We start from the raw sequence: 26,453 nt of genomic DNA, 5'->3' as shown, positions 1-26,453 counted from the left end.
TTATTTTGCTGTATTGGTCTGACCTGAGACATAGTAATATTTTCAATAAGTCAAAACCACTGACAGAGATTCTTCACATAAAGTGAAGGAAACAAATGCATGACCACAGGATTAAATGTTGTGATTTTTAGTACCCTCAGAGGTAGATGGGGTTGCCATAGGTTGAAAACAATATATAGGTCTGGTCTCCTTTCTTAATTTAAACAGGACAATGAGCAATCATTTAACTCCTAACTAATCACATAGAGCTGTTGAGAAGCAGCCAGTGGCACAGTATGAACTGAACAACTCCCTGGTGGGAAAATGTGTGTGCCTTTGCGTGTTTGTGGATATGCATGGCCAGCATTTGGTGATGCTCTGCCAGGCCTGTACTGCAGCCATCTTTAGTTCTTGCTTGTTTGGCAGCTTTATACCTTCACTCTGGTCTTCAGCACATGAACCACATGCTGACTTGAACTGAGGCCAAACTGACTTGGCCAATCAAAAACATTCACTCCCTCTGAATACTTCCTTGGTTGGCTTGTCTGTATGTTAAGGATCATTGTGTGTCTGTATTGTACTGCATTTTCTTTTTACACACTCTCCAGCTACCAGTCCACACTCCATGTTGTGGTCTGTGGGACAACCGGCGCCCCTTCCGGTTCCCAAGCCAAGTCCCTACGCACTGAGCTACAGCCTCCCCCCCAGAAGTAATCTCGGGACAGTTTTCAAGTAGAGCAGGTCTAGACCATACTCCTTATAAAATCGTTTACAGAAACCCACGATTGCCAGTACAATTGCCCATGATTACCTATTTGTTGTACCTATTACTGAACAGCAGTAGTCAGTACAATACTTGTCACATTACAGCACTATGTATAACTCCTGCCTTCCCACAACTTAAAAGCTTCCACACCAAAAAGGTCACATGTTCTGTACACAAATAGAAATAAAAACAACATTGTGCGTTAAGCAACCATCCCACAGTTTGATGATATTTACAATCAATAGTAGCTTAGCCCTGGTGACTGCATGCAGCACTTCTCAAAGTAAAGCTTTACACAAGGTTTACACACCCCTCCAAATCTGAACAAACCCAGGTTATTACCGAATATGGTCTTTCAGAGGCTACCTAGCTAGACCAAAAGACCCACCATATCAATAAAGCAACTATGAGTTACTGAAAGGTGCATTCCTCTTCTTTTGGCAGAGGCTGACCACCACGACCAGACAAGACAGAGACAAAACTTACCCTCTCATCCAACTTCCATGACCAAGCCCCAAGTGACCCCCCAAAATGAGCGATTGAAAAGCATCTCTGGGATCAGTAGATGTAATGTGATTAGTGAATTACACTTTTGAATATTTTCATTACTGATAGAGTAACAACATTAATGCACGTTACTTAAAATTAGATTTTATCAAAGTTTTTTAAGAAAGTGCAAATTCATCAGAATCTCAAATCATGATTACTTGTTAGATGATTTGTTTTATTTGTTAAACTCTAAACTAGGTAACAACAGGTGAATAAACAAACAAACAAAGAGTAAAGTAAAATGGACATAATATGCAAACATGTGTCATTATTACAATAGGTCTAGCAAAGGCAAATATGTATTGTATATGACTGCCTTTATGTATTTTTTGTGTCGATCCTCTTCAATTTATTCTGACATTCTACTAAAAGCAGAATCCTGCCAATATTGTTGTGTAGTATTTTCACAGTTTGCATTCCATCTAAATGTCAGCATTCATATAGATATGTAGGTGATTCTACTAATACTAAAGAAATGCCATGTTGGCCTTTTTGTCTTTGAACTATAAAATGGATAGTCCTTGGCTGATCCGCCTTGTAAAATACACTATAAACACACACCTGTGACTGCATTACATCAGTATTACTGTGCCAAACTAACTCTTGAAAAATGTCAGATTGTGTTGGTAATTTTGATTTACTGGGTAGGCTAAGCGTGGATGAGTTGCTCAAAGAGATGGACAGGATGGAGGAGGAAGATAAAAGGGTTTATGTTATGTTTGAGCAGCCAGGGAACCTGCTATGTGCTTTCGCTTCATTGGAGAAATAAATCATGCTGCTGCCGCCCACTCCACCAGTCTTTCATCACCATCCAAAGTGTACAAACTACACCACCGATCTGTGGTAAGTTACGTTGTAACTTTTGCTAGCTTGCATGTCTTTATTTGTAGCCTATGCTCACCTTTCTCTGGCTCTGTAATCACTTGCAAGCAATATATTTTTGTTATATTGTAGTTTGGTTACTCTACACACTCTATGTTACTTCCTCTATTAACAAAAAATTATATTGGCCTACGCTGGGTCGAGTACCCGCTCTTATTGGCTTTTTTGTTCGCGGGACTTTTGTTGCACTTGCAGGAGTGTGGCGAGTGTGCAGCTCTCCATCGCTGTCTCGCCTCCGAGCAAGAGCCATGTGTCTCTGCAGGCGGGGCTGAGCTCCTGCACACCCAGCACAGTGGAGTGAAGTAAAACACCTGTACAGCTGGTATTTACGGTGCTGTAGAAAAACAAGTACCGTCAAGTTTTCAGAATGGAAATTTACTTGGCATTGACTTGGTACCGGAGTATCAGTTCTCATGACATCCCTAGAAGCATCATAGTTGGTGATTGATTCAGCCAAATAGACTATGGTTAATTCTAATTTGATTGATTGATGTTTCTACATCTTGAACTTCTAAAATGCGCTTGTAAAAATATGACTGTGTGGGTAGCACACATGTTTAATAACTGGTCTTTTTAAAAAAACATTTTCTTTCTCTTAACATTAGGTATACTGGAGAGCCTAATGACCTTCACTCCATGTTACCACAGATTTGTAAAGCAGTTGGCGTAGAGAACTACATTGCTTGGTGAAAGAATTATTATTTGTTATTAAGGGGGTTTTATGCACTCTTGGGGATTATTGCTAAATTTTAGCCCTATTCTTTTGTATTAACATTTGAAAATGCGTCATTTGCTCCTGCATAATACATGGTTTCGCTCTAAATCGACCACCTCAAAAATGTAAATCAATATAAGTGCTACATGTTATATGCACTCGGTGCAGTAAATGAGAGCAAAATCATAAAAGTAATATGCACAGAATGCCTCTGAAACCTCATTTCCTGTCTTTTTTTTTTTTCTTTTTGCTGTAAATTGTGCTGAGTGTTCAATCAAATCTATTAGAAAGAGAGAAAAATGTCACCACTGTGGAGTGGAATGAAGTCGGGTGTTGGCATCTGTGACATCCAGGCTTTACTGTATAATAAAAACTCAATACATCAGTCCACAGAGACAATTGACCAGCATTGGGACAATATAGAAAAGCTGCACTTCAAAAACACTATTCAAAAAACCAACAAAAAGGCCAATATATCATTATTTGGAAAACAGCGACATAATTAGTCAATAGAGATACTTTTGTGACCAACCATTATGCAAATGTCCCAATCTAATTGTTCTGGGGCCAGCTTCAAATGAATAATGCATACAGTAAATTGTAGTTAGAGAGGCTAAAACCAATATTCACTGAGAAGAATGATCTCATTAGGAGTATAATATACAGTGGAGTATATGCTGGCATCCTTTCATCATAGAAATAAATACAGAATTGAAATAATCGTATCTAAATTAATGTTGTTGGTGCAATAAGATAATTATGTAATGATAAAGTTGAATGAAGTTTTTTTTTTTTAGGATGTCACCATATCATCATCATGTTGAATTCTTGACATGCATTGCAAATCCACAGTCTACACACCATATTTGGTGTGTTACAGAGAAAACATATGCCATATAACAATTGCTCAAACAGGCACATACAGTAATGTACAAACTAAAACTTGATATGACATTACTTTATAAACCCAATGCAGAAAGATTTGACACTAGAACCGCCAGGTATAAGGGACTGCTTATACAAGCATATTTTTGTTATGTTGACCAAATCTAAACCAAGTAGTTATTGTGTCTAAACCTAACCAAATGTTAACCATATCTGCAAATAGAAGGGGTGTGGGGCATTTCCTTAAGCAATGACAAACAACATTTAGTTTGGGGGACATGTGATTCAGTAATAAATGGTAGCATGTCTTTCTATTAGGGGTTGATCAATTATACTACCAAAAGTAATATATGATAATGTTTTTACATGTTATAGGTATCCAATGGTCAAAATAATGTAAGGCTGTAAGACTCATAGAGCTAACTTTAATGAAATAGCAGACTTCAACATGTTTATTTGTTGATCCATAAGCTAACTAGTAAAACAAATTAAAAGGCTCTAACTTTATTTCTTGGACATCACCAGGGATAGTCATACTCAACCCACGATTAACTGTTAGGCAACTAGTAATGTTAAGCGTGTCCTACAGCTGTCTCTGACTTTCTTGTAGAGCGGTGCAGAGAGTTGTTACTACAGTCAAGATTTGGCCACATCTGTTCCCAAGGCATGAGTAAGTGGAGTAAGTGGATGACACTGCAAACTAACCATATGTCTTTCAAATAAAATTGAGGAGTTCTTATATCCCTTGGCCTTGGATGCCTCCATTAAATTATAATAGATTTGGTGAAAAGCCTTGACCTTTGCCTTTATTTATATTTCACGCTATGTAATGTCTTTCAGGGCACAAATTGGTGTGCTGGCCTATAGTATAAATTAATTGATCATAAGCGAGTAAATAAGTCTTTTGGCTTGAAGGCATCTTTAATGAGGACCATGGTTCGAGTATAATACACACGGAGAGTGGGAGGACATGTATTTTTCTCTAAATATCCTCTGGCACTAACCCAGCTCCCTCGAAATAATCATTGGACTATGACCATGTTTATAGAGTGGCTATAAGAGAAGGCATTAGCCCATTCCTATCACTATCTATTACACTACCCATTATTTATGATTAATAAATAAATAAAGGCCAATGTCACTGATCCGTGCTCATTAAGAGTCAAGTCCTGGCTACTGTATAACTGAGATGAACAGCACTCATCATAGTGATGTTACACGCTCATTCTCATTGGGTGTCGTCGTAAGTATGTGTCACTGTGTTTGCTCTGAGTTAAAGCTCATTTTTCTGTGGTGCTTTGTTCTCTGCTGCAGCAGCAGGGAGATAATGTAGACTTTAGTACTTTAATGTCACACTGGGTCCATGACAGCAAGCACGTCAAGTTTTAAAATATGTCTTTTTCTTTGGTTCTTTAGGTGACAACCTGGGACGCTGTCTTTTACAATACTCATATTAGGAGGGAATACAAAAGGGAAAATGTGTCAGTGCAGCTTAACTGTTGAGACGGGGGCTGTGAGAGTGAAGACAAAGCAGTAATGTACTCCTCCCAGTGCATCACTTCTGACATGGATGAGACATGGCGCGGGTGCAAGATTGTCACCAGGCAACGGAATTCATTCTCTCAGTAATGGTTTTGCCTATGACAAATGCTAAAACATACAGGAATGCGAGTCTGCAGAAACAAGAGCAATACAGCAAGGAGAGGACTCCAGCCAGGAAGAGTAGCTGCTACCTTAGTGACAGCTAATGGGAATCTGAATAAAGAATATGAGCAAATGATATGTTAAGGGCAAAGAGGAAGACATTTACATCTATGGCATTTTGAGAGAAGAGATGATCTTAATCACAGACACTTTAAAGTATACACTGCCTCCCAAGCACACAGACACACAAGTACACACAATATTTGTTGTGTCAGTTCCCCCGCCTACTGAAACTACTGGTAAAACAGATGGCACATGCCTGAGGAAGTGTACATGAGTTCTGTTCCAACTTTAAAGTAGGGAGAGGAAGAGAAACAGTAAATTAAAAGTCTTATTTCAAAGCCTTACGCCTCCTGCTGCAAGACAGCCGATTAAGATGCTGACAAACAAGATACATGTGTGGCAGGTTAAATACGTTGATAGCAAAGGACAATGTTGTACATTTGATCTCAGATCAAATCCAGGTGTCAGATGCAGGGCTGAGAAACCAAACATGATATCCAATTAACGTTTGCTGCGCTAACATGCACAGTCACATCAAATGTTGTAGAAATATTGTGATGACAACATAACCTGTGCATTTCTAATAACTTTGGCAGACTATCTTAACAGAAGACAGCAATGTGAAAGCAGAATGCATATTTAATGGTCTCATAGATTCTTGATTCTAGCACTTTCCTTGAATATACAGAAGTGATGCTTAAATGTAAACATGCATTTGTAATATTGGCATGTTTTCAGATTTTTTTTGATGATTCAACAGAAAGGTTACATGTCAGTGGGGAGAGAGGGATGGAGAGGAAAGAAAATAAACGTTACATAATGCAAAAGGCCCTGTCCTTCAGCTCAATAACAAGGTGCTACGCTACATTACCCCCTAAACCTCCATCCTGCTGGCGCCAATTCTCATGGGAACCACACACATTTGTGATACATTTATTTCAATATGGGACTTGCCAGATAAAATACCCTGCAGGATGTTGATAGGCAACCCAAAATACACTGACTATAGTTACTGCAGCTTCATCACAGACAACCGGATCAAATATTCTCTGCACTTAAATGCCGTGTTTCCACAGGGGCTTTGTCAGCTACTTCCAAATGTTTAAATGGCAATGTGAGTTTAAAATCTAACAAATGTACTTTACAATGAGAATTAAGTTTATTGGTCGAGTATGGTTAGAGGAATCTAGTTGCGATTGTCAAAGGATCTCACTGTACCTACATGCAGAGCTAAAACAATGTACAGACGAACAAAAATAAAGCTTTTATACATAGCAACCCCTACATCAGACATATGAGACAATTCTGCAGAATCAGCATTTTAAAAATGAATGCTTCCTACAATAAAAGAAATGCTGAATTTCCTCTCTGGTGATCAATAAAGGCAATAAAGGTTATTTTCTAAATGCACATAACAATAACATTATAGTTAAGATTAGGCAGGAATCATGAGTATGCATTATAGACAGGCAAAAAGAAATGGTACTGGACAACATGACCTAAAATCTATATCATGATTAAGTGTCTAAATACTTCAATAATGATAAATGTTTTTTATACTACATACTATTGCATGATAATGTCTTTGTCATTTTGGCTACATGACCCTAACAAAAGAAAAAACTGTAATCCATACACAGTTTTTAATACATACCTTACAAGTTGCAAAAGTATCTACTTATTATTATTATTATTATTATTATTATTATTATTATTATTATTATCTATTAAAAACAACACTGACATATTGTCTGAAAACTGCTGTGTGAACATGTTTAGCAAACATGGAGAAATATTAGTATTAATTTGCAGTGTGTCTGACCACCTGACAAAGTCATTATTCACTCCATTCTTAACCTTGCTTTGGTTTCCACCAACTCCTGATCTGATTATCTTTACCTTGTTGAATGCTAGACATTGGCCATTAGCTAATTGAAAAATGTGTTTGTCTGCTGTTTGGTGCTGAACAGGTGGTGTTTGTAGGACAGGAAACCAAAGCCATTAACTTGGAACTTATAAACAGTATAGACAGAAGTATACAGTAGGCAAAAGACAGCATGTTCGGGTTCATACGTGAAGATAATTCCTAAAACATTGCCTAGATGCCATTATTATTTACGTGGCACAAAAAGTCAGTAACAAAAATATACTTAGTAGCATAACCATGAGAATAAGATCCTGCACCCCTGTGTTGGATCATGCTGCTTGTTTTCAAGCTCTCTGTAGGATACTGATGATTTCAGTATAGAGAATCTGAGGACTTTAGAGGAAGGCATGAGGAGACATGCCTTCCCCTGACGATGAAGGGGAATAAATGGAAGAACCCCAGAGAGAGCTGTCTTGGAACAGTTCTCCTCCCCTGTGCCTTGAGGACACTGAGATCAACATCGGTGTTGATTGGGTCGAGCCAAGCTATAGCCATGAAACACAGCTTCTGTGACCATGTTTTTGAAGTCAGCTGCTGACCCCTTTTATTGTCTTTTCCACTGGGAGTGACAATTCAATCAAAGGATTCACTTGTCTCCACGTCCACCAGATTCACAAAGCTCCTCATGGCAGCACTACTGAGACAAGCCAAAAGTCCATGAAATCCTTTCCTGAAGGATTCATGATGGATTTAAGTACTAAGACAGTGTTTGCAAGCGTGTAGCATCAATACAGGGAGAGAGCTGCATACTGACAGCCATTAGTACTGACAGTTTTTATACAATTATACTAGAATAGATATTTACAGAAAGTGAATTATGGCTGTCCCACTTTATCTCAAATGCACAGCAAACAGCAGATCTGTATGTCCCCAGACAGCCTTGACATTTAGACGTCCTTGTAAGTATGATGCACAAACTAAGAATGTGATTATCCTAGAGGTTTGACTCTTTATTGGAGAGAAAGTGTTTGCTTGAACTGCACACGATTAGAGAATTGCCATTTTGCTGGATTTTCTTTAGTCATTCCTGAAGGCAGGCTGTTTTTCCCGGCTCCCTGAATAACTGTTGTCAGCTGCCCAGTCCCGAGAGGCCTGCGGCTGAGCGGATAACCCGGTGCCTCCTTCTAGTCTCTAGGTATTGCAATCCAAGGCCACCTTCCCTTCCCTCTTCCCCACAGGCCCTGAAGATGCAGTGATTACATCTCCCTGACCGAGCCAGAGTAGGGAGGAGAGAGGCCATCAGTGGCACCAACATTTTTATATTTCTAGACGACAAGAGTGTAATGTATTACCTTTCATTTTTCTTAAGATAAATAATTCCTCTATAACAAACCAGCACCATGATTTTTGCACTTTTATTTTAATCCACCATTGCTTCATTCAGTGCATATGATCCTATATAAAATATATTTTTTTCACAGGTTATTGCAGATCTTGCTATCATTTAAATAGGCATAATACATTCCAATCTTGCCTTCTGTTTGCAGGGCAAAGCTGATCTAATTCCCCTTTCTATCAATACATAATCCATGATAATGAGCTGTGCTAAATTCCTTAGATGAATATGCAAGGGCTTCTTTCTGCAGGCACTGTAAATAAAATGGAGCCAACATTAATCGAAGTGATAATTAATTGCCTTCTGGAGATTATACAACTTGGCCCACAGCAACCATGTAGAGGTTATATTATATCTATTATATTTAAAACATGTTTCATAAAGGGAGAACGAGAAGATCATAGGTGACCAACCATAGAAACCAATCAGAGATATATCAGAAATCTGCTGCAAACTGCCAATGCAGCTCCAGTATACCCAATTTTACATACAGCAAAACAAAATATGACATTAAGAAGATGTTAGGCTAACTTACTTTCTCCCTTGTTTTTCAGATTGAAAAACTAATCCACAACTACCTTATCCACCAAAAATAATATGGGTTTTTTGCTCATGTTTGGATCACCTCAAAAACATTTGAACTTAAATTTTGTTCACACTTTGGAAAGCTCTCTCCAGAAATACAGAAGACATTATACTACTACTATATACTATATTATCACAGGAGAGTACAACTCCTCATGATGAATAAACTAAACGTTTTAAAAGACCCATGTGTAAGATTTAGCGGCATCTAGAGGTGAAGTTGCAGATATCAACCAACTGAACACTGGTCTGTATTTGAAAACCTGGGAAAGAGAACAGGTTGTGAAGTGTGTAGGAGAAACTACAATGCCCGCATAACTTGCAAAAGCGCTCTCTAGATAAAAATGGTTCAGTTTAAGGTAACAATTTATAAATTCTACACAAATGTTACTCCTAATGTTACACACTGCACCTTTAAAAGCTTTGCTCTTCTAAACACTCCTAGACAGCATTTCATAGGAAAAGAATCTGGCACACAAGAGGGGGAGTGTGTGCAATAACTAGAGAAAAACACTAGGCATTCAATAACAGAAGCACAAGATATTAAAGGTGGACTGATATATTGAGCAAAACAGCAACTGACTTTATCAACAAAGCATCGAAGGGAAATGATCCAACAGTACTTGGCACAATATCTACATTTGCTTTTGTGTCTTGAGGAAAGACTTTCCATCCTTCCATTTCCTTTCTATACCTCCTGACTCCACAGGGTCACACCCTCACAGGGTTGTGTTATATTATCTCAGTATGCATCAACAACATTCAACAAGGCACCACTCTATTGTATTCATACATCAGAGGGCATACAAGCAGCTATGGACATATTAACAGCTGGTGACTGTAATTATGTTGTTTTGCCATAAGCAGTGAGGCCTCCATCATTTTCTGCATCAAATATTACCTACCTCAAGTAGCCTACTTGATATATGACCTCTTGCACACTAGGGCATTAATAATTATTGTGCACTGTGGTCAATTTAAGCGCAGATGCCACTGCCAAAACTATAAAGCCCTAATTATACCCAATCACTCACACTGATGACAAACCTGGAGTGAATGTTAATAATTTGGTTTTGTTGCCTTTTTTGGCTGTGATAGTCTCATTATGATTTAAAAAGGCTAATTCAGCTCATAACAACGTGAAATTGCTGCTCTGTTTATCCATTAAAGGAAATCTATGTCCCAGAAGTGAGTAAATAATACCCAAGAGCATGCATGCCACAACCTACTCTGATGTGAAGGACGAATGAAGGTTTACATGACTGCAGTCGGATATGCCAAGCGGATTCTTCGCAGCATAATACAGTCATAATACAGCACTTCTACTTGTTCACTGAATAATACAGCACTCACACTAACACCCAATTTTCAACCAGACTGGCAGTCTTCTGTTTTAGTCTCAAATGATTTGTTGTTTATGTGCTGTCCTGCCCAAAAACAGGACAGCACACATGCCTACACATATCCTCATATCTCTTGTGTGATATGTGTAAGTACAACAAATCTCTTGAAAACACCACAGCAACATGCTAATATTGTAACAAGTGAGTGGCCTGTCACAGTTTCATCTGCTCAACTTTAAAATAAGTTCTCAATTGTTCTCACTTGATTTTCTCAAAAATCAAGTGTTTAAGTTCAAGCCCAGCAGTCAGCCTGGCATTATATTACAATCTGGACAGATTTTTCATCATAGTTTGACATTATAGAAACACAAACACATACATTTGATCAATTGAATGTACAGGGTAAGAGGCACAGCCCATTTTGTTGCACTGAAAAACATATACTTTATAAAAATCTATAGACAACATAAATGAAAATACTTACATATTCTTCACATACAGTCTGCATCTCATTGGACTAGGTGACCATGCTGGCCATTTATTAAAATATAAAAATACAACTACTAAAATGTCCATAGAAACTTCTCAAATCATTCCTGCAGCACAATCTTGCTGTCCACCTGGATACAAAGTGTCTTTCAAACACACTAGTTTTGCTAAAGTATACTTAAACACACTGCTTCGTTTGTAGCCTGCTTCCAACGCAACTACAAACAAGATGTGAGTGAGCTTCAAGTCTTCAAAATGACCACAGCTGCTGGTCTCTGTGACAGAAGAAACCACATACTTCTAACACCTTTCAAGCCTGCAGGCAGGGAGTGTTGATACTAAAAAGAATACCTTTTTGGTGGAACATCACTAAATGCATGTTAACACGAGCCCTTATATTATAAAGGTGACACTCACTGACAAATGAGGTGCTGTTGCAGAATTCCATATGTCAGTTTTACATTAGTGAGTAATGGATGGAATGGGTGACTTACAAGTTTTGTCAGTTTCGTCTGAGTCGTCTGGGCAGTCCGGCTCACCATCACAGAGCCAGGCCTCAAGGATGCAGGTTTTCTCGTCATGACAGTGAAACTCCCCTACGTCACACAAGATGGCTTCTGGATGGCATGAAGAAGGGGTGGAAAAAAGGAGACAGAAAAGATGCAGCATGAGGTGATGATAGTGAATAGGTGGATTCTGTGTTTTAGCAGGAAATGTGTACTGAATGTACACTTGAACATGAGCGTTAATGGAGAGGAAGTGGCTTCACCTTCACTTTTTTGTAGAACCGCAAGTTGTTAATGGATCTGGTGACACTGACATAAGCAAAATTATTATTATTATATCATCATCAGTGGTAGCATTAAACTGAATGAAACAGACAAAGCAAAGAGTTTTCAAGAGGCTATACCATCATGATGTATGTACATTTTGAAGGATGACTGGAATCCATACTGTACTGAACAGTATGTCCTTTTGTCAGTGGCATATATTTTGCAAACCACAAGTCTTTGGCAGAACACGAGACCATCTTTGTGCTGCACAGATGCTGCCCAGCATTGTGATTTTGACAGCTACTCTCCTCTAACAAAGAGGTGATGTCCTTCGCGCCTTGGCAAACTATTACAAAACAGTTTGGCAAGTTTGTTCTTATCTTTTTGCCTCCTTGGTGTTGTGCTTTCATTTGATGGTGGGACTGGGGGAGTTCAGTGAAAGCCCAGTCAACTAAAAAGTCATCATAGCCTTTCAGTATAGCAAGCATCTGTCAAAGTGTTGACATGTTTCCTGCCGGTAGCTGTCAGAGACTCAGCTCGATCATTCTGCAGAATGACACAAGCTTTTTCTAAAGATTCAACACCACAATGTGACCTGACGCTATTTCTCCTCAACGGCGAGCAAAAACGATAATTTGTTTCTAAGCTTAACCCGAAGACAATCAGACAGGCTCTAACTCCCCCTCCCACTCTCTCTTTCTATCTTCATCTTTTTCCCAGTGTGTTCCTAACCCATTAGTGGTGGGAGTGGAGCAAGTGGGAGATCAGGTCTGCAGCGTTTGAACAGTGAGAGTGATAATTCAACGCACCGCTGCTCCCTGCCCCGGCACCCTCCAGCAAATTCACTACCCAGGGACAAATCTGAAAAGGTCAAACATCTCATCCATTCTGCCTCTCCTATTCCCAATGATGCAATATATCTGAAATCTTACAATTTAAATCAAGGTCTCTTTTGAAATATTCAAAGCCTTTTTTTCTGGTTTTAAAGGGGGACATTCTTAAAATTGCACACCAAAGCCATCAAACCTTTAAAGAAACAAAATTAAAATGCATGTCTTGCTGAGTAGAAAAAGGGGTACAATCAAGGAGACCTATTGCATGAGGAGCAGGTTCATGATCATTAATTTGCCTCTAAACAAGGGAAAAGCACCAACATAAAAATTTAACTTTCCCAAACCACTGTTAACCTCATAATATCACAGACTCATTTTGTGAAAGCATACTTTGCTACAGTCAAATATGCTTTTTTTAACCAGGATCTTCAGCAAAACTGTGAACATTGATGCACACAGATTATCATTGCAGTAAATATTAATACAACACCAGCAGTTAATAATATGATGTACTGTGCATGATTTGACTGAATAAACAATTAGGGTCACACAGTATTGTGACATTAATTACTACCCAAAAGTAATTATTTCACAGTAGCCCGGTCTGAACACTGGCACTTTATAAGCACATAACATCTGTAGCACACAATAAATTAGCTGTATATGACCTGAATATGATGACTACATTATTTACATTTTCTCTCAAAAAATATCAAGACATCAATAAACACACACTGGGCTCGCGGTTGGCACAGGCATGCTCAGTTTGCTTAAGTGAAATATCCTACGCCTTAAAAGCTGAATTGATCGTCACTGAAAAGCAGAGGGTTGGTGACATAAGGGCCATGTCCACAGCTAGCGATGGAAGCCATTAAAGAAACTGCCCCTGAACCTTGGAGCAGGCCGGTTACCTATTGATCTCCTTTCATGCCACTTCACCTTGAAAGCTAAAGGGCCAAATATGAGGCAACCAAATGACCTCTTATGTCAATTCATCTTCCCTCTTTGCTTCTCCAAACAGCCTCACCTTAACTTCACTGCACTGTCGCGGCAGCTGTGGCAGACAATAATGGGACAAACACACAAGTGAGGGAAAGTAACCGCTTTGTTGTTCTTCCATATACTGCTGTATTTGCATGAGATACATAAAGGTGCCGTATTACACAGCATTATGTATTTTGCAGATAATTCTTTACAAACATCAAATGAGTGGCGATGGCCAGAATAGCAAATCGAAAGAAAAAAAAGCAGCAGCCGCTTTCAATGAGTGGAGAAAAACAAAAAAAACAAAACTGGTTCCATTACCATAACAGTAGGGAACACACAGTGGCACTCAGCTGGGCATATTATCATGAGCTTCATTCCTGACACCTAACAGCCACCACTGGCACAACATTTTGGCTCATTAAAGCCATTGAGCCTTTGAAATGTGCCAGATTTTCAGAGGAACAAAGAGTTATTTGGAGGCAAGCAGACCTGCTGAAGGAGGACCAGCCAGCACTCCTTGCAGCATATATTTTGATCAAGTTTTTTTTATGCTTGAGATAGGTATGAATTTTAGCGTGTTGGTCCAATTACTAAACACGTCCGGTATACTGCAACATGAGCACAACACATATTTTCATCCTGCATTTTGCAATATAGCTTCCACTTCTATTTGCTTAGTCCTAATAAACTCTGAATTACATTAGAGCTTAGGTCTTCATTTATCTTTCTAAACAATATTATATTCCAATGAGGTAAGCTACAAACCACTAAGGCATTACAATCCCCTGAATTGCATCAGACACACAGTTCACAATATGGTTCAGTGGATAAGTCGTAAGCCACAGGCCTATTCAAACAAAACCTGTGTTACAAAAGCAGCAGTGCAGTACACAGCTCAGAGTGGTGAATTAAACGTCATCTATGTTGTACAGCTGAAAAAAGCAAATCTGAGAATATTCCTCACTCAGGCCTATCTTACAGTTGCAGGTTGAGAACGAGCTGCTTCTTGAAGAAGCTATTTGCAGCTCATCCAACTTGCCGACTCTACAAAGAAGGCTATGTGTGCACTTGTCAGGGCAATGATAGTCCATTAGACCTTTGCTGAATTTAGGATGCTCAAGGTCAACCAGCAACCAGTGTTGGAGGAAGGGGAAATAGTGGTTGAATATATCTGGAAACCAAATGAAAATATGCAAGCATAAAAAACATATACACAGACACAAAGATAATTGTGAAAATTACCTAATTACCTAAAAAAAATCTCTTAATTAAAAACTGCAGCTGGTGGTATTAATTGTAATGTGTTTCAGCTGTGACAATTTAGTAATTTTTTTTGTTGCCAGCATAGTGACAGACAGGAAAAAACAATTCCCAGTTGAAATTGAACCAAGGACATTGCGGCTATGTGGTATGCATTAGGGTACCATGTTTTCACTATCCGTGAAACAAATAGGAAATACCTTGGTTTTGGAGGCAGAATAAAAGATTGAGGGCTCCACTACAGAGTTGTCATTTTGCACCATCCAGCATAGCAAAATTGAAATGAATAGACATGCTCTCTTGATGAGAGCTGAATGAGAAGACTGATCACAGTCATGTCTATACAGTAAATATGAAGGTACAAGCAGGTTAGCTTAGCTTATCACAAAGACTGCTCTGTCTGATGGTAACAAAATCCACCTTCCAAATGTAAACATAAATGCAGTAAAAACACAAAGTTACATGGCGTGAAGCATATTGCAAAGAAATACCAATCAGGGAATATAGGCCCAGCTTCACTGCTCTGCACAAACTAATGCTCTGCTTCAGATCTGCCTACCAGCACATAACTTCCTGGAGTTTTGTTGTTGCCATGAAATTGTCAGGGGAGGCTCCAAGAAGTTAATGCATCACTAACCACTACTAAACATGATCTCCTGATAGGTAGATTTTGTTACCTTCATATAGAGCCAGGCTTGTTGTTACCAGTCTTTGTGCTAACTGAATGCTCATCTAATTCTCAGCAAGACAGTGAATAAGCATATTTCTCAAAAAGAGAAAAACTATTCCTTTAAAAACAGAAATCTTATTGACTTGCCTATAGCCTCAGCAGATCACAATGCAATTCAAGACACATTTGGTTTTGAGTAAGCAGCACTTCATTTCCCATTTTGAGTATAGCTATATCACTACTCTTATCCTTTCGACCTACAGTATATGTAAAACCAAAGGTTGCAAGTGTGCCCTCAGTGTCTTTTATATATATATATATATATATATATATATATAAAAGTATATATATATATATATATATATATTGGGAAATGTGTGAAATGACTATATCTGAAGTAGATGTAGACAGGATGGGTGGAGAGAAAGTGGGTGCTCCAAAAAAGTAATTTAAAACACACAAAATAAGCACTGATGTCAGACTGATGATATATAACAGTCTGAGTACATGAGGGTGGAATATTTTGCTCAAAGATACATGGATTGTATAACATAAATCAAACGTACAGGTTAAAATACATCACATATAAATGTTTCACAAGTTATTGAGGACAAGAGTACTGGGGCACAAAAATGAAATGCACTTGAAGAGTTTCTGTCTGAAAGTGCATACACACAAACACATACATACACACGAGAAACCCACCTCCATCCACACACATGCACATAGATTAGTGATTTTAAACCCCTCATACTGTCAAATCAGACTTAGCGTGCTGGCCAGCTGCAGGTCATATGCATTATGGATGAGCATAGGGCTATGAGCCAAACTAAGCAGGTTATTAAGTATAACAACAGTATAATGCAGTCTTCCCCTTAATCTTCATATCTTTAATCTGCCAAAAGATGCAATGTAGTGTGATGCATCTCAATGATGCCTCACACCTGCATAATGAATCTTTATTACAAGCGTATCTCTAGAAGTGACATATGCCATGTGGTATTTAGACTTAAATGCCATCCACGTCAAGACTGATCAGAATATGAAGAGAGTACCGTGACGCTGCTCACTGATGAATGATTTCAGAATGTCACAGCACTTCTGGACGCATGCCTATAGTTATATGTGCACGACAGTTCTGCAGCACTCAAATTTCTTCCTGACAAAATTTGAGAATTCTTTTAAAAAGTAATTCTTAGAAGTCACTAAGACAACACAAAGTAGCAAGCTGTGTTAGAAAAGAAAGAAAATAATGATGTACTAAGAGAGAGAAGTAATTGTGTTTACAGAATCTGAGGAATATCTGGCTCTGGGAAACGCCAGCTCGTACCCGGGGCCATCCCCTATGGCAACGCTGAACAACTCTGCATTCCTGCCATGAAATGGGTAAGAAATCAATGCTGTAAGACTTTGGGGCGTTCATTAGTTTCTGCCTGACCTTCACCACAGAGCGAGGTCACTTTTATTTTCTCTACAACAGCAGGGGCATGTCAACAAATTATTAAAAGGGAGCGCCATATGAAATGTTTCAGAAGACATTGGTAGAATGGCCTCCTGCTCCTTGGCATAAATCCCTGTACCAGTAAACAATGAATGATTCATAAGACTGATCTTAAGCTGTGTGCTTTGTATTGCCCTTTTACTCCACATGCATGTTTTTTAAAAGTCTTCAAGTGCATTGTTGAACCAAGCTTGTTCATACCTGATCTGATTAAGATATCAGGTTAATGTGTAGCTGTTAATTGGATCAAATGTGTAAGAATAAGTCTACAGTAAAAAAACATGGAAGACAAGTGGGTCTTGAGGACTGGGCTAATAAACAGCTGTATTGAGCATATTTATAAAATAATAACCAGGTGGATTAACATCTTGGTTGGTGGCTCTAAGAAGCAGTAAGATCTCTGTCTTACAAAATTATATAATTTTAGTTATTTTCACTCTGGCCCTTATTTAGCTTTTAGCCATTATAATGGTCTAAAATTTTAATCCAATTTAAGTGCAGCTGCTCAATAAACACATACACAGACCCTTCCAAAGTGTGATCAAAGGACACCTTGTCAACACAGAAACATTCACACTGCAGTTACACATGTTTAAATAGCAACATTTCTGTTAAGACTGTCCTTTTGATACTTTTTTCACTTTGCTCAAAAACACATTGTTTATTCTCCTAGCTGCTATTCACCCTGTTCTTCTGGAGAACAGCATGTAACTACCTGTGAGTGACAGTGTTTTACTTGTCCTGCTTGTTGGTACAGAATGCCTACATCTAAACTCGTAGATCTATACATTTTAAAATCAACCATAACAGATATGTCTCACTTTTTATGAGTGCACTTCACTTTACAAGCATGAACCTATAAATAGGAGTGATTTTTAGTATCTGTGACTCTCGATATCAGAGGATTTTGTGTTTACTGCTTGTGTTGACAGACTTCTGCAATTTATGATGCCAGTCAAAGATATGAGCTTAAAAAACCCACATATATGTCTGTAAACACAGCTACTTGATTGACATGAAAATGTATTCCCTAGCAGCTTCTTTATTTAGCATGGCTACTACATTTGACATTACATCTGCATTGGCATACTTCACATGCAACATTGCTATATAGATTTCATCTCATTTTGCACAGGTGTGGGGGGCAAATTATGAATTATTAGTATTATTATTAATTCATCTCCAGGTGATCATACTTATAAATAATTATATGTATTTACAATTAGTCCTAAATATTTATAATATTACATAGAAAACAAATGTAAATAAATCACAAGATGTACAACATCTATCTTACTCTAAAAGGTAAATGTCTACGACAATACATTTGCAAGTTAAATTTACTGTTTACTATGTAAATCATCAACTAAATGGCAGATGATGAAATATGTTTGATGATCTTTATTAGTCACATGCATGTACACAGAAGTTAGACAATGCATGCTAAACACATGTGAATTTACTATTTGGGAGCTTTTACACAGTGTGTTGGTCACCCAGAAAAGCAGGAAACTTGCTTCTTTGTGCCACAGTGTTCACACAACACCACAACTGAATTTGGGCAAATAGGATAAACTTATGGTATCTCAATTGTGCAAATAAAATGCATTATATTTCCAGCTGATTAGACTTTTGAAGTCCATTGTAACCTACACTCCTGTAAAGAATCATTCAACACATTTGTAAGGGCTCTGAGGTGATAACTGGTTTGACTGTAGCCTATGTATGTGCATTTCATTTGCATGAGAATGTGTCATTATACTGCCAATAATAGAAAAGTACATCCCCCCAGCCTCCTCTCGCCTGGCCCCCTTTCCATGCTCCATCCAAGGTCACCTAATCACTGTGTTCCTTCAAAGACCTCTATCTTAACCAGCAGCAGTCTGAGGGATTTATGCCCCACTCCATGTCATGATTACCAATCAGGTGGAGTAATAGCTGCTTAAGCAGACAGGGTTTTTGTCATCACTGAGGGGTGAAGTGCCAGTCAAGGTTTCCAGTGAGTCTGTCCAATGTGTGCTGATACTCATGGCATGTCAGTGCCTTGGGTGTAGCCTCCAGATTAAACTGCATTATCGAGGTGGACTGAGAGCTGTTATGGTGAGGGATCACATCCTCCTTGGCCCCCACTGTACCACTGCAGACACCAAGTGGGTGTATATTATGTAACAATTCAATATCCACCTTAAAACCTCAAAAAACAAAAACAAATTAAAACTGTACACAAGTTTGAATCTAAATTCTCTCTCAAAGACAGAAAGTTGCACGCAAATGTGTGCTCTGACTTATCAAATTATTCCACCTGAACAACGTTCATTAAAGTTTGAAAAATAAAAAATAAAGACATTCAGGCACTCACAGGAATGTATTTCAATAGTTTCTAAAATATCATCAAACCCTAAAAGGGTCGATGAAATGAAGAATGGGTATTACATTTGAGGGAGATGTTCCAAATCCCCCACATAAGTATATTCTAAATATAACATATACTACTGGTACAAATTTTTGCTGAATCACCCAGTGGAGATTTTAATCAAGTACTGAATTCTGAATTCATCATGCTACTAGCCTAGTCATTTACATCTTCACGAAGCTAATCAAGGAGCATAAAGACATAAGAGATTGATAGAAGGATTTTCTTTGAGACTGATTTGCCATCCTGGTATATTTGGATATCTGCTACTAACCTTTGGCCTTTTTGATTTTTCTAAATGCAAAACTAAATAATCAATATTTATTATTTCCTATGAATATAAAACATTAAAAAATGTATTCAATGGAGACAAATTAGCCAAAATGCGATATTTAATAAAAGGCCAAAATCAGCAAATGGTACCTTGGTTTAACTGTCTATATGGTGTAATAAACCACTTCGCATTGCTAATGTGACATTTCTGTCTCATTGCCTGCCACCGGACCATAGACGCATGTGATCAAGATGGACTTGCCCTTTATTTAAGTTTTTCCACTTTACTCCTCAGTGAATTCTGCAAAGCTGCACAGCTGGGAGCCAGCTTACACAGATCTGATTAGCTCTGTTCTATTAGAAATGGGGAAACATGTCTCTTCCAATGTGCCTCCCAACACAAACCAGCCTTATTAGCCATGAAAACAGTGTCTGTTTAAACTGTGATATGAACAAAGAACTGGAGAAAATGCCAGGACCATTGCATTATTCTTTTCATGTGTGAACTGGAATTAAATAAATAAATATAGTGTATTTTGTATATATCCCATGCAACACTGATCATTTCTGATAAAATGTCTAGACTAGACTGTAAACTATTCTTTTAACTGTATTATTTTCTGTATTTTGTAATATTGCATTTGCATTAATAGGATAAATACTTTTCAGTTATAGTTTAATAAACACAGGCTAAATTATGTATTAGCCCAGGAAGCTCCAAAGTGGCTAATTCAGATATAACCAAGAACCAGTTTTTATTGCAAGTGTGTAAATAATTAACATAATAAGGAATTGATGTGAAGAATTCTGTCCTCATTAGACATCCTTCGTGGTCTAATGGGTCACTTTAGTGACAAGGTGTTTGAGAAAATGTGTTGTGGATCACAGTATGTTAATTTAGTCTGACTGCATAACATTCACAAAGCAAGTACAGTAACGTAACTAAAATAAGATAAGATATTCCTTTAATAGTCCCAAAATGGGGAAATTCCAACTACATTGCAAATAGGGAATACATTTTAGATTATGAGCAAAAGATATGAGATATGAGCAAAATATTATTTTCCTCAAAAAACCCAACCCAGTATATAACATTTTATAGCAGTAACAGGTGTGCTCACATAAATTACATAAATTAGTAGCTAATCTGAAAAACTTGTTTACAACCAACAAAATTGTCTGATTGCTTGTGTTTGTTGCCCTGTTGACCCTTTTTCTTCAGCAATGTTTATGTTACATCTCAGCAATTAGTTTGGCGAGTACAATATGAAGAACTGATGGCTGGAAATAACAAAAAACAAAACTAAAGTAGTAATAAATAAGAGTTTTCCTTAAACAGTGACAAACAAGATGTGGACAAAACCAGGAGATGATACATTAAGATGAAGCGCTTGCAGTCAGTATTTATATTTCAATTTAACATTTGAAGATCCACATGGCTAAACAGATGTAATTGTTGATGGTTACTGTTCATTCACACTGTAATGTCAAATATGTTATACATTGAAATAGTGGTGGTGTTTGCAGACCAATATCAATTAGGTATTAATATGCTGATGCGTATACGTGGGTGCAATATGTGTTTAGTATCCGGCACGAGTCCCACAGCTAATAAAAGTAAGGAAATGATAAGCAACACATATTACTTGTTAAACAAAGCTGAGAACAGAGTGCTTTCCACATCTCGGCCTGGAGCAAAGACTAATCTGGCTCCATTAATACTTCCTAAAAGAGAAAATATCTAAATTCCTCTCCAAAGCTGTAGGACAGGAAGAACAGCCTTTTTGCCCCGCAGATATATAATGTGATTTGTATTATAGGCTTATATGCAAGCCTTGTAGAATCCTGAATGAACCCAGAATGTAAAAGCAAATCCAGGCATTCCTGGTTTTGATCGTGACATATGACCACTCATTAGCTTTTTTCACAGTCTTTTTTACAAAGCAACCATGGGCAATCTGAACATAATGGTAAATGTATTCAAATACATTTCAATGTGAATCTTTTTGAATTGCTATCAAGATTGCAGGGCTACTGCAGCAGTTGTATCATCACTGCCATCTGGACTTTAAATCTTAAATGCAACCTGAAGAAAAAACTAAGATAGACAAAGGACGACAAAATGACGGTCCTGAAGGATGCATCTGCCCTTTAACTTTGCATAAAGGTCATATTTAAAAATGGAAATTATATTTCAATGAGGGACTTTTAATACCGCAGCTTTGGGGATATTGTGTCAGCTGACTGTATGCAAGTGTGACAAATCCTTTAATTATGTAACTTGATTTTTTTGTCAAATAACAGAGAGAGGGAATGTAGGTGATGAGTGACACTTCACTGTTTGCATTAATTGCTCAAAAAAAACTATTTCTTACAATCTGGTATACCGTTATACAGTGCAGTTTGGGTACAGTTTCCAATTATTTGAAGTGTGAAGTTAAACTCTACAGATCTAACTGCACAGCAGGAAAAAAGAAAACTATTTAAAGTTTAAAAACTTCAAATGATTAACTGATATAACCAGTCAGCTGTCAGGTTGAAGATTAGAGTGAAGAAGCAGCTCTTTGCAATGTCAACTAGAATCGGTTGACAATGAATATGTTAAATTATTTAATGTTTGATAAAGTTATTTGTTCTTTCTGAGTACCTTTGCAAAGTCATATCGGTGCACAATCCACATAGAAAAGGTCTATTACATTCCAGCTAAAAAAAATAATTAAATATTGGTTGTCATATCACTAATCAGTGAATTTTTCATATTGGCTTCAAAAATCCGGTATCAGTCGGTATCACTTTGTCTGCTTTTAAATTAAAGTTAGAGAGTTATAGTTCTCTCTGAGGTTACTGGAGATTTAGTTTATAATATTACAATTCTCTCCTTCCACTGGGGAGAATACAGTTTAAAATAAGTATCCCTTCATTGTATTTGCACAAGTCTCTAAAATGTCTGAAAACCAGTGCTTAGTATTCAGATCATGTGAGCAGCCACTTATTTACAGGCATCACTATGGAAATAAAAGAGAAAATGAATAAAGCAAGCAAACGCAGGGAGAATGATTATGTCAGTGTCACTTTGGTGCTACTGTACTGTATGTATCTTTCCAAGCTCATTTCAAAATAAGACACCAGAAAAAGCTTACTCTCACATTATCAGACCTGCACATCTTTTCCTTCTTGAGCTGCTCAGGGAGACAGGAATTAAAGGATCAAAGTATTTAATAAATAAAACTGTTGAAAACACCAATACAGCACCAGTCTTCTCTGAATGCAACTAAAATGAAAGAGATTGTCCGTATTGAACAGGGCTATAGGCAGTTATGAGTCAAATCCATCAGAAAAGTCGATCAGGTCGGTCTCTCCGGGCATGAAGTGAGTCAACAGAGGGAGGATCGGATCTACTTTATTGCCTGATTAAAATCAATTCGGTGTGTCCGATGCTGAAGGTGGAGGGATGGAATGAGCAATGGGAGATTGTTAAGCTTCCCCTCCCCTTTCACTACTGAGTGAGTACAGTGTGAGGGTGAAAGATGGCTGCAACAGCTCCATGACTCTATGATTTATGGCATGTGGCACTGGGAAAAAAAGAAAGGTCATCAGATGTGCCTTGTCATGCAAAACAGACAGATATGATTAAAAGATTATGAGGCGACTATTTTGACACGGCATGGTAATGATCACTCCCATATGAAAACGAATAACCCTTTATGTTGTGTGCTGCTTGCAAGATCAAATTCACTTAATCCAATTTCATGTTTTCACTAAATTTTCAACTGCGGTATAATACTATTATATGCAATTAGCTTTCTAGGCTGATTACATTCCTTATGATAAACGACAGATAGAAAACAGTACAAGCTAAATTTGATTCAGCCAGACAGACATAGGAAGACCGTAGTACTAATAAATGCAGAATAATGTCCAGTGAAAGCCAGTCGAATTAAGTGTGAAAATAACAGTACAGCATTACTGCTCCAAATTACCAAAAACAATGTATAGTTGTGCTGGAATTGTGTAACTCCCTTTATTACTTGGTATATGACCTTTATACAGCTAATTAACAAGGTTGTCAACAGCTTGTGGATTTATGTGCAATATGTGCATCACCATGCATGCTCTCTTTAACTAAAGCATGGGGAAATCTGATTAGCTGAAAAGGTAGTAAAACAACTTATGTGACCTTTTAGGAACCTTGTTAAACATCACCATCAGCACAAACACAGCTAGGAACTGCAAAGCACTGTGCAGCAACATGGGATGCAAGAATCTAATTTTGTTTTAGGAAAATCAGACAACACAAAGAACCAACACAGAGTGAGCTCGATTACTTGTTAGCAGAGTGAGAAAATAAGTGTGTGTGTTCATGTCTACGGCACACCGAGCAGATTTGAAAGAAATATAATGAATGCAAACAAAAATAAATCACACCAATCATTAGGTTAATTGAACTCTTGGCGATTACAAACAAACATTCCCCCAGAACTGGATTATTTTACTATCACCAAATCTTCTAACAGTGCTTTGGGAGGAACCATGGGGTTTTCACATAGCAGTAATAAGTTGTCATGGCAACATAGAGCACAGCTTTGTGGGAGCAGCAGTCTGTAAAATCTGACGCGGTATGACCAAAGGAGAGGGATAATCTATCAACGGCAGGACTTAAGATATAGCTGTGAATTACCAGGCAGGGATGTGACCAGAAACTCTGAGGGCAGTGGATCAATGAAAAAGAAAAAAAAAAACACACCCCCACTAATCTCTAATATACAATACACACACACTTGTGTCCTCTAATTATGCAAACTGATCGGAGGATAAGGTTCCAGTTACCGAATTTAACATCACCACATAGTGGTGACACTTATACAGCCATGATTCAACAGCACCCAATTTACAAAACTGGCTGTAATGTCTTATACTTCACATGCTTACTTCCAGTTTTAACTAAAGATACACATGCATAACCATTCAGCTTTTGGCTGGCTGCTGCTTTGAAACCAGCATGATGCTATTCCTCCATCAGCTCTTTTCCTCTCTGCCTGTTGTCACTCTATCAAGGGCATTGTCACTCCTGATGGGAAGCTCCATTCTTAAAACGTTATTAGCTTCAGCAATCCATAGCCAATTACAGTGTTAACCAGCTGGATTCAAGATATGTAATGTAAGATGATGTAATTAGTAATGCAAGATTTCCAGCACCATTTCCAATAGTTATAAGCGGTCACAACTAAAAACATGAGGCTGTTTGAAAATAAAAATAATAAGCTGCACAGGTTACCAGCAATTTAAGCTACCTCACCAAGCCTCCTCATCGTTTAACCTAATCGTATATCAGTTAAAAGTTAATAATGAGATCCATCAGTCTTCTGACTAAACATATCACAGCTATGGCACACATTCGATTGATATCCAGGTCATGTTTAATGTTTAAATTTCAATTTATTGTACATAATAAATAATAATTAAGTGTTAAGTGGTTGAACCATTGATTTGGAAAATTCTTCATGGTGTTAAATGACCTAAGCATATTCTAAATAATTTTATTAAAACGTTTGCCATCACTAAAAAAGTAACAGTAGATATATTTTATTCCTTTTTAGTCTACATTTTTATTGTTAAAACTCACTCATAACAATAATTTTATGAGGGGGGTTTTAACTCCGTCTGTTTCCTATTCAGAGGTTTTATAAATAAAAGGGGAAAGATATGTCTGCCAGTTGGCTTTTGTCATCAACACTGTCAGCAAAATATTCATAACACATCCTCATCATCCCACAGCAGGGCTAACAAACAGTGCAAATGTAAGATTATCTTACTGTTTGAATTAAGACTGCAGCCTAATATTTATAACATGCCAAACACAGAACAACAAAACCAATATGTAGTCACCATGCTGCCATATTTTACTGTTTTTTGAGAGACAATAAAAAAAAGCATAAAAAATGATTGAAGCCATCATGTGCAACATTTTTTTTGCACCTCCTACAGTGTACAAATCAATACATGCAAAAATAAGTGGCTGAAAGATGCAGATAAAGTATGTGGTTTTCAGCTTTTGTCTGCTTTTTTACAAACAACCTTTGTAAAGGTGTTGATTCTCTCAGGGCCTTGTGAAAGTCCCTTTTAGCCACTGCATTTTTAATGGAATCCAATTAAGAATGAAACAGTGACACGGTCTGAGCTTAATATTAGTCTTCAGTCTGTTTAGGCAGTCAAAGCGGGCCTGCCATGTAAGTAAATGTTAAAGCAATCATTACTGTTTATTGTCTGCCTTAAATTAGGCAGGCTCATGTGTCGGCTTCAGTCCAGCTACTGTAGCACAGGCATCATTTTTCTTTCCTACGCTCTTCACTGACAGTTTCGCCATGCTGTCAGACTTCTCAGCTTTGTCTAGCTTGTTGTTCAATGAATTATAGCAATTCCTGCTTTGAAAAAGAAGCTGAAAGCTTTTAGCTTTGCAAGACAAATGATAGCAATTCCTGCACTTGAAAAGATGAGAAAGGCTTTCAAGCTTTCAAACATGACTCTATATGGGTATACAACTTATTTACTGAGTGGCAATGTCCAGACTTTTACTGAACTA

General features: G+C 37.7%; 1 protein-coding gene across 1 annotated transcript in view; it reads right to left on the bottom strand.

Moving 5' to 3' along the window:
* lrp1bb (low density lipoprotein receptor-related protein 1Bb) overlaps positions 1 to 26,453 on the bottom strand; it is a 239,920-nt gene that overhangs the window by 160,579 nt on the left and 52,888 nt on the right. The window contains exon 2 of the mRNA XM_035675905.1: positions 11,658 to 11,780. Within this exon, the coding sequence (XP_035531798.1) occupies positions 11,658 to 11,780 (123 nt within the window). The remainder of the gene's footprint in view (positions 1 to 11,657; positions 11,781 to 26,453) is intronic.

This window comes from Morone saxatilis, unplaced genomic scaffold (assembly GCF_004916995.1).
Source record: "Morone saxatilis isolate NCDOM2014 unplaced genomic scaffold, NCSU_SB_2.0 Contig5, whole genome shotgun sequence".
Lineage (NCBI taxonomy): Eukaryota > Metazoa > Chordata > Actinopteri > Moronidae > Morone > Morone saxatilis.
This window is presented reverse-complemented; position numbering and strand designations above follow the sequence as displayed.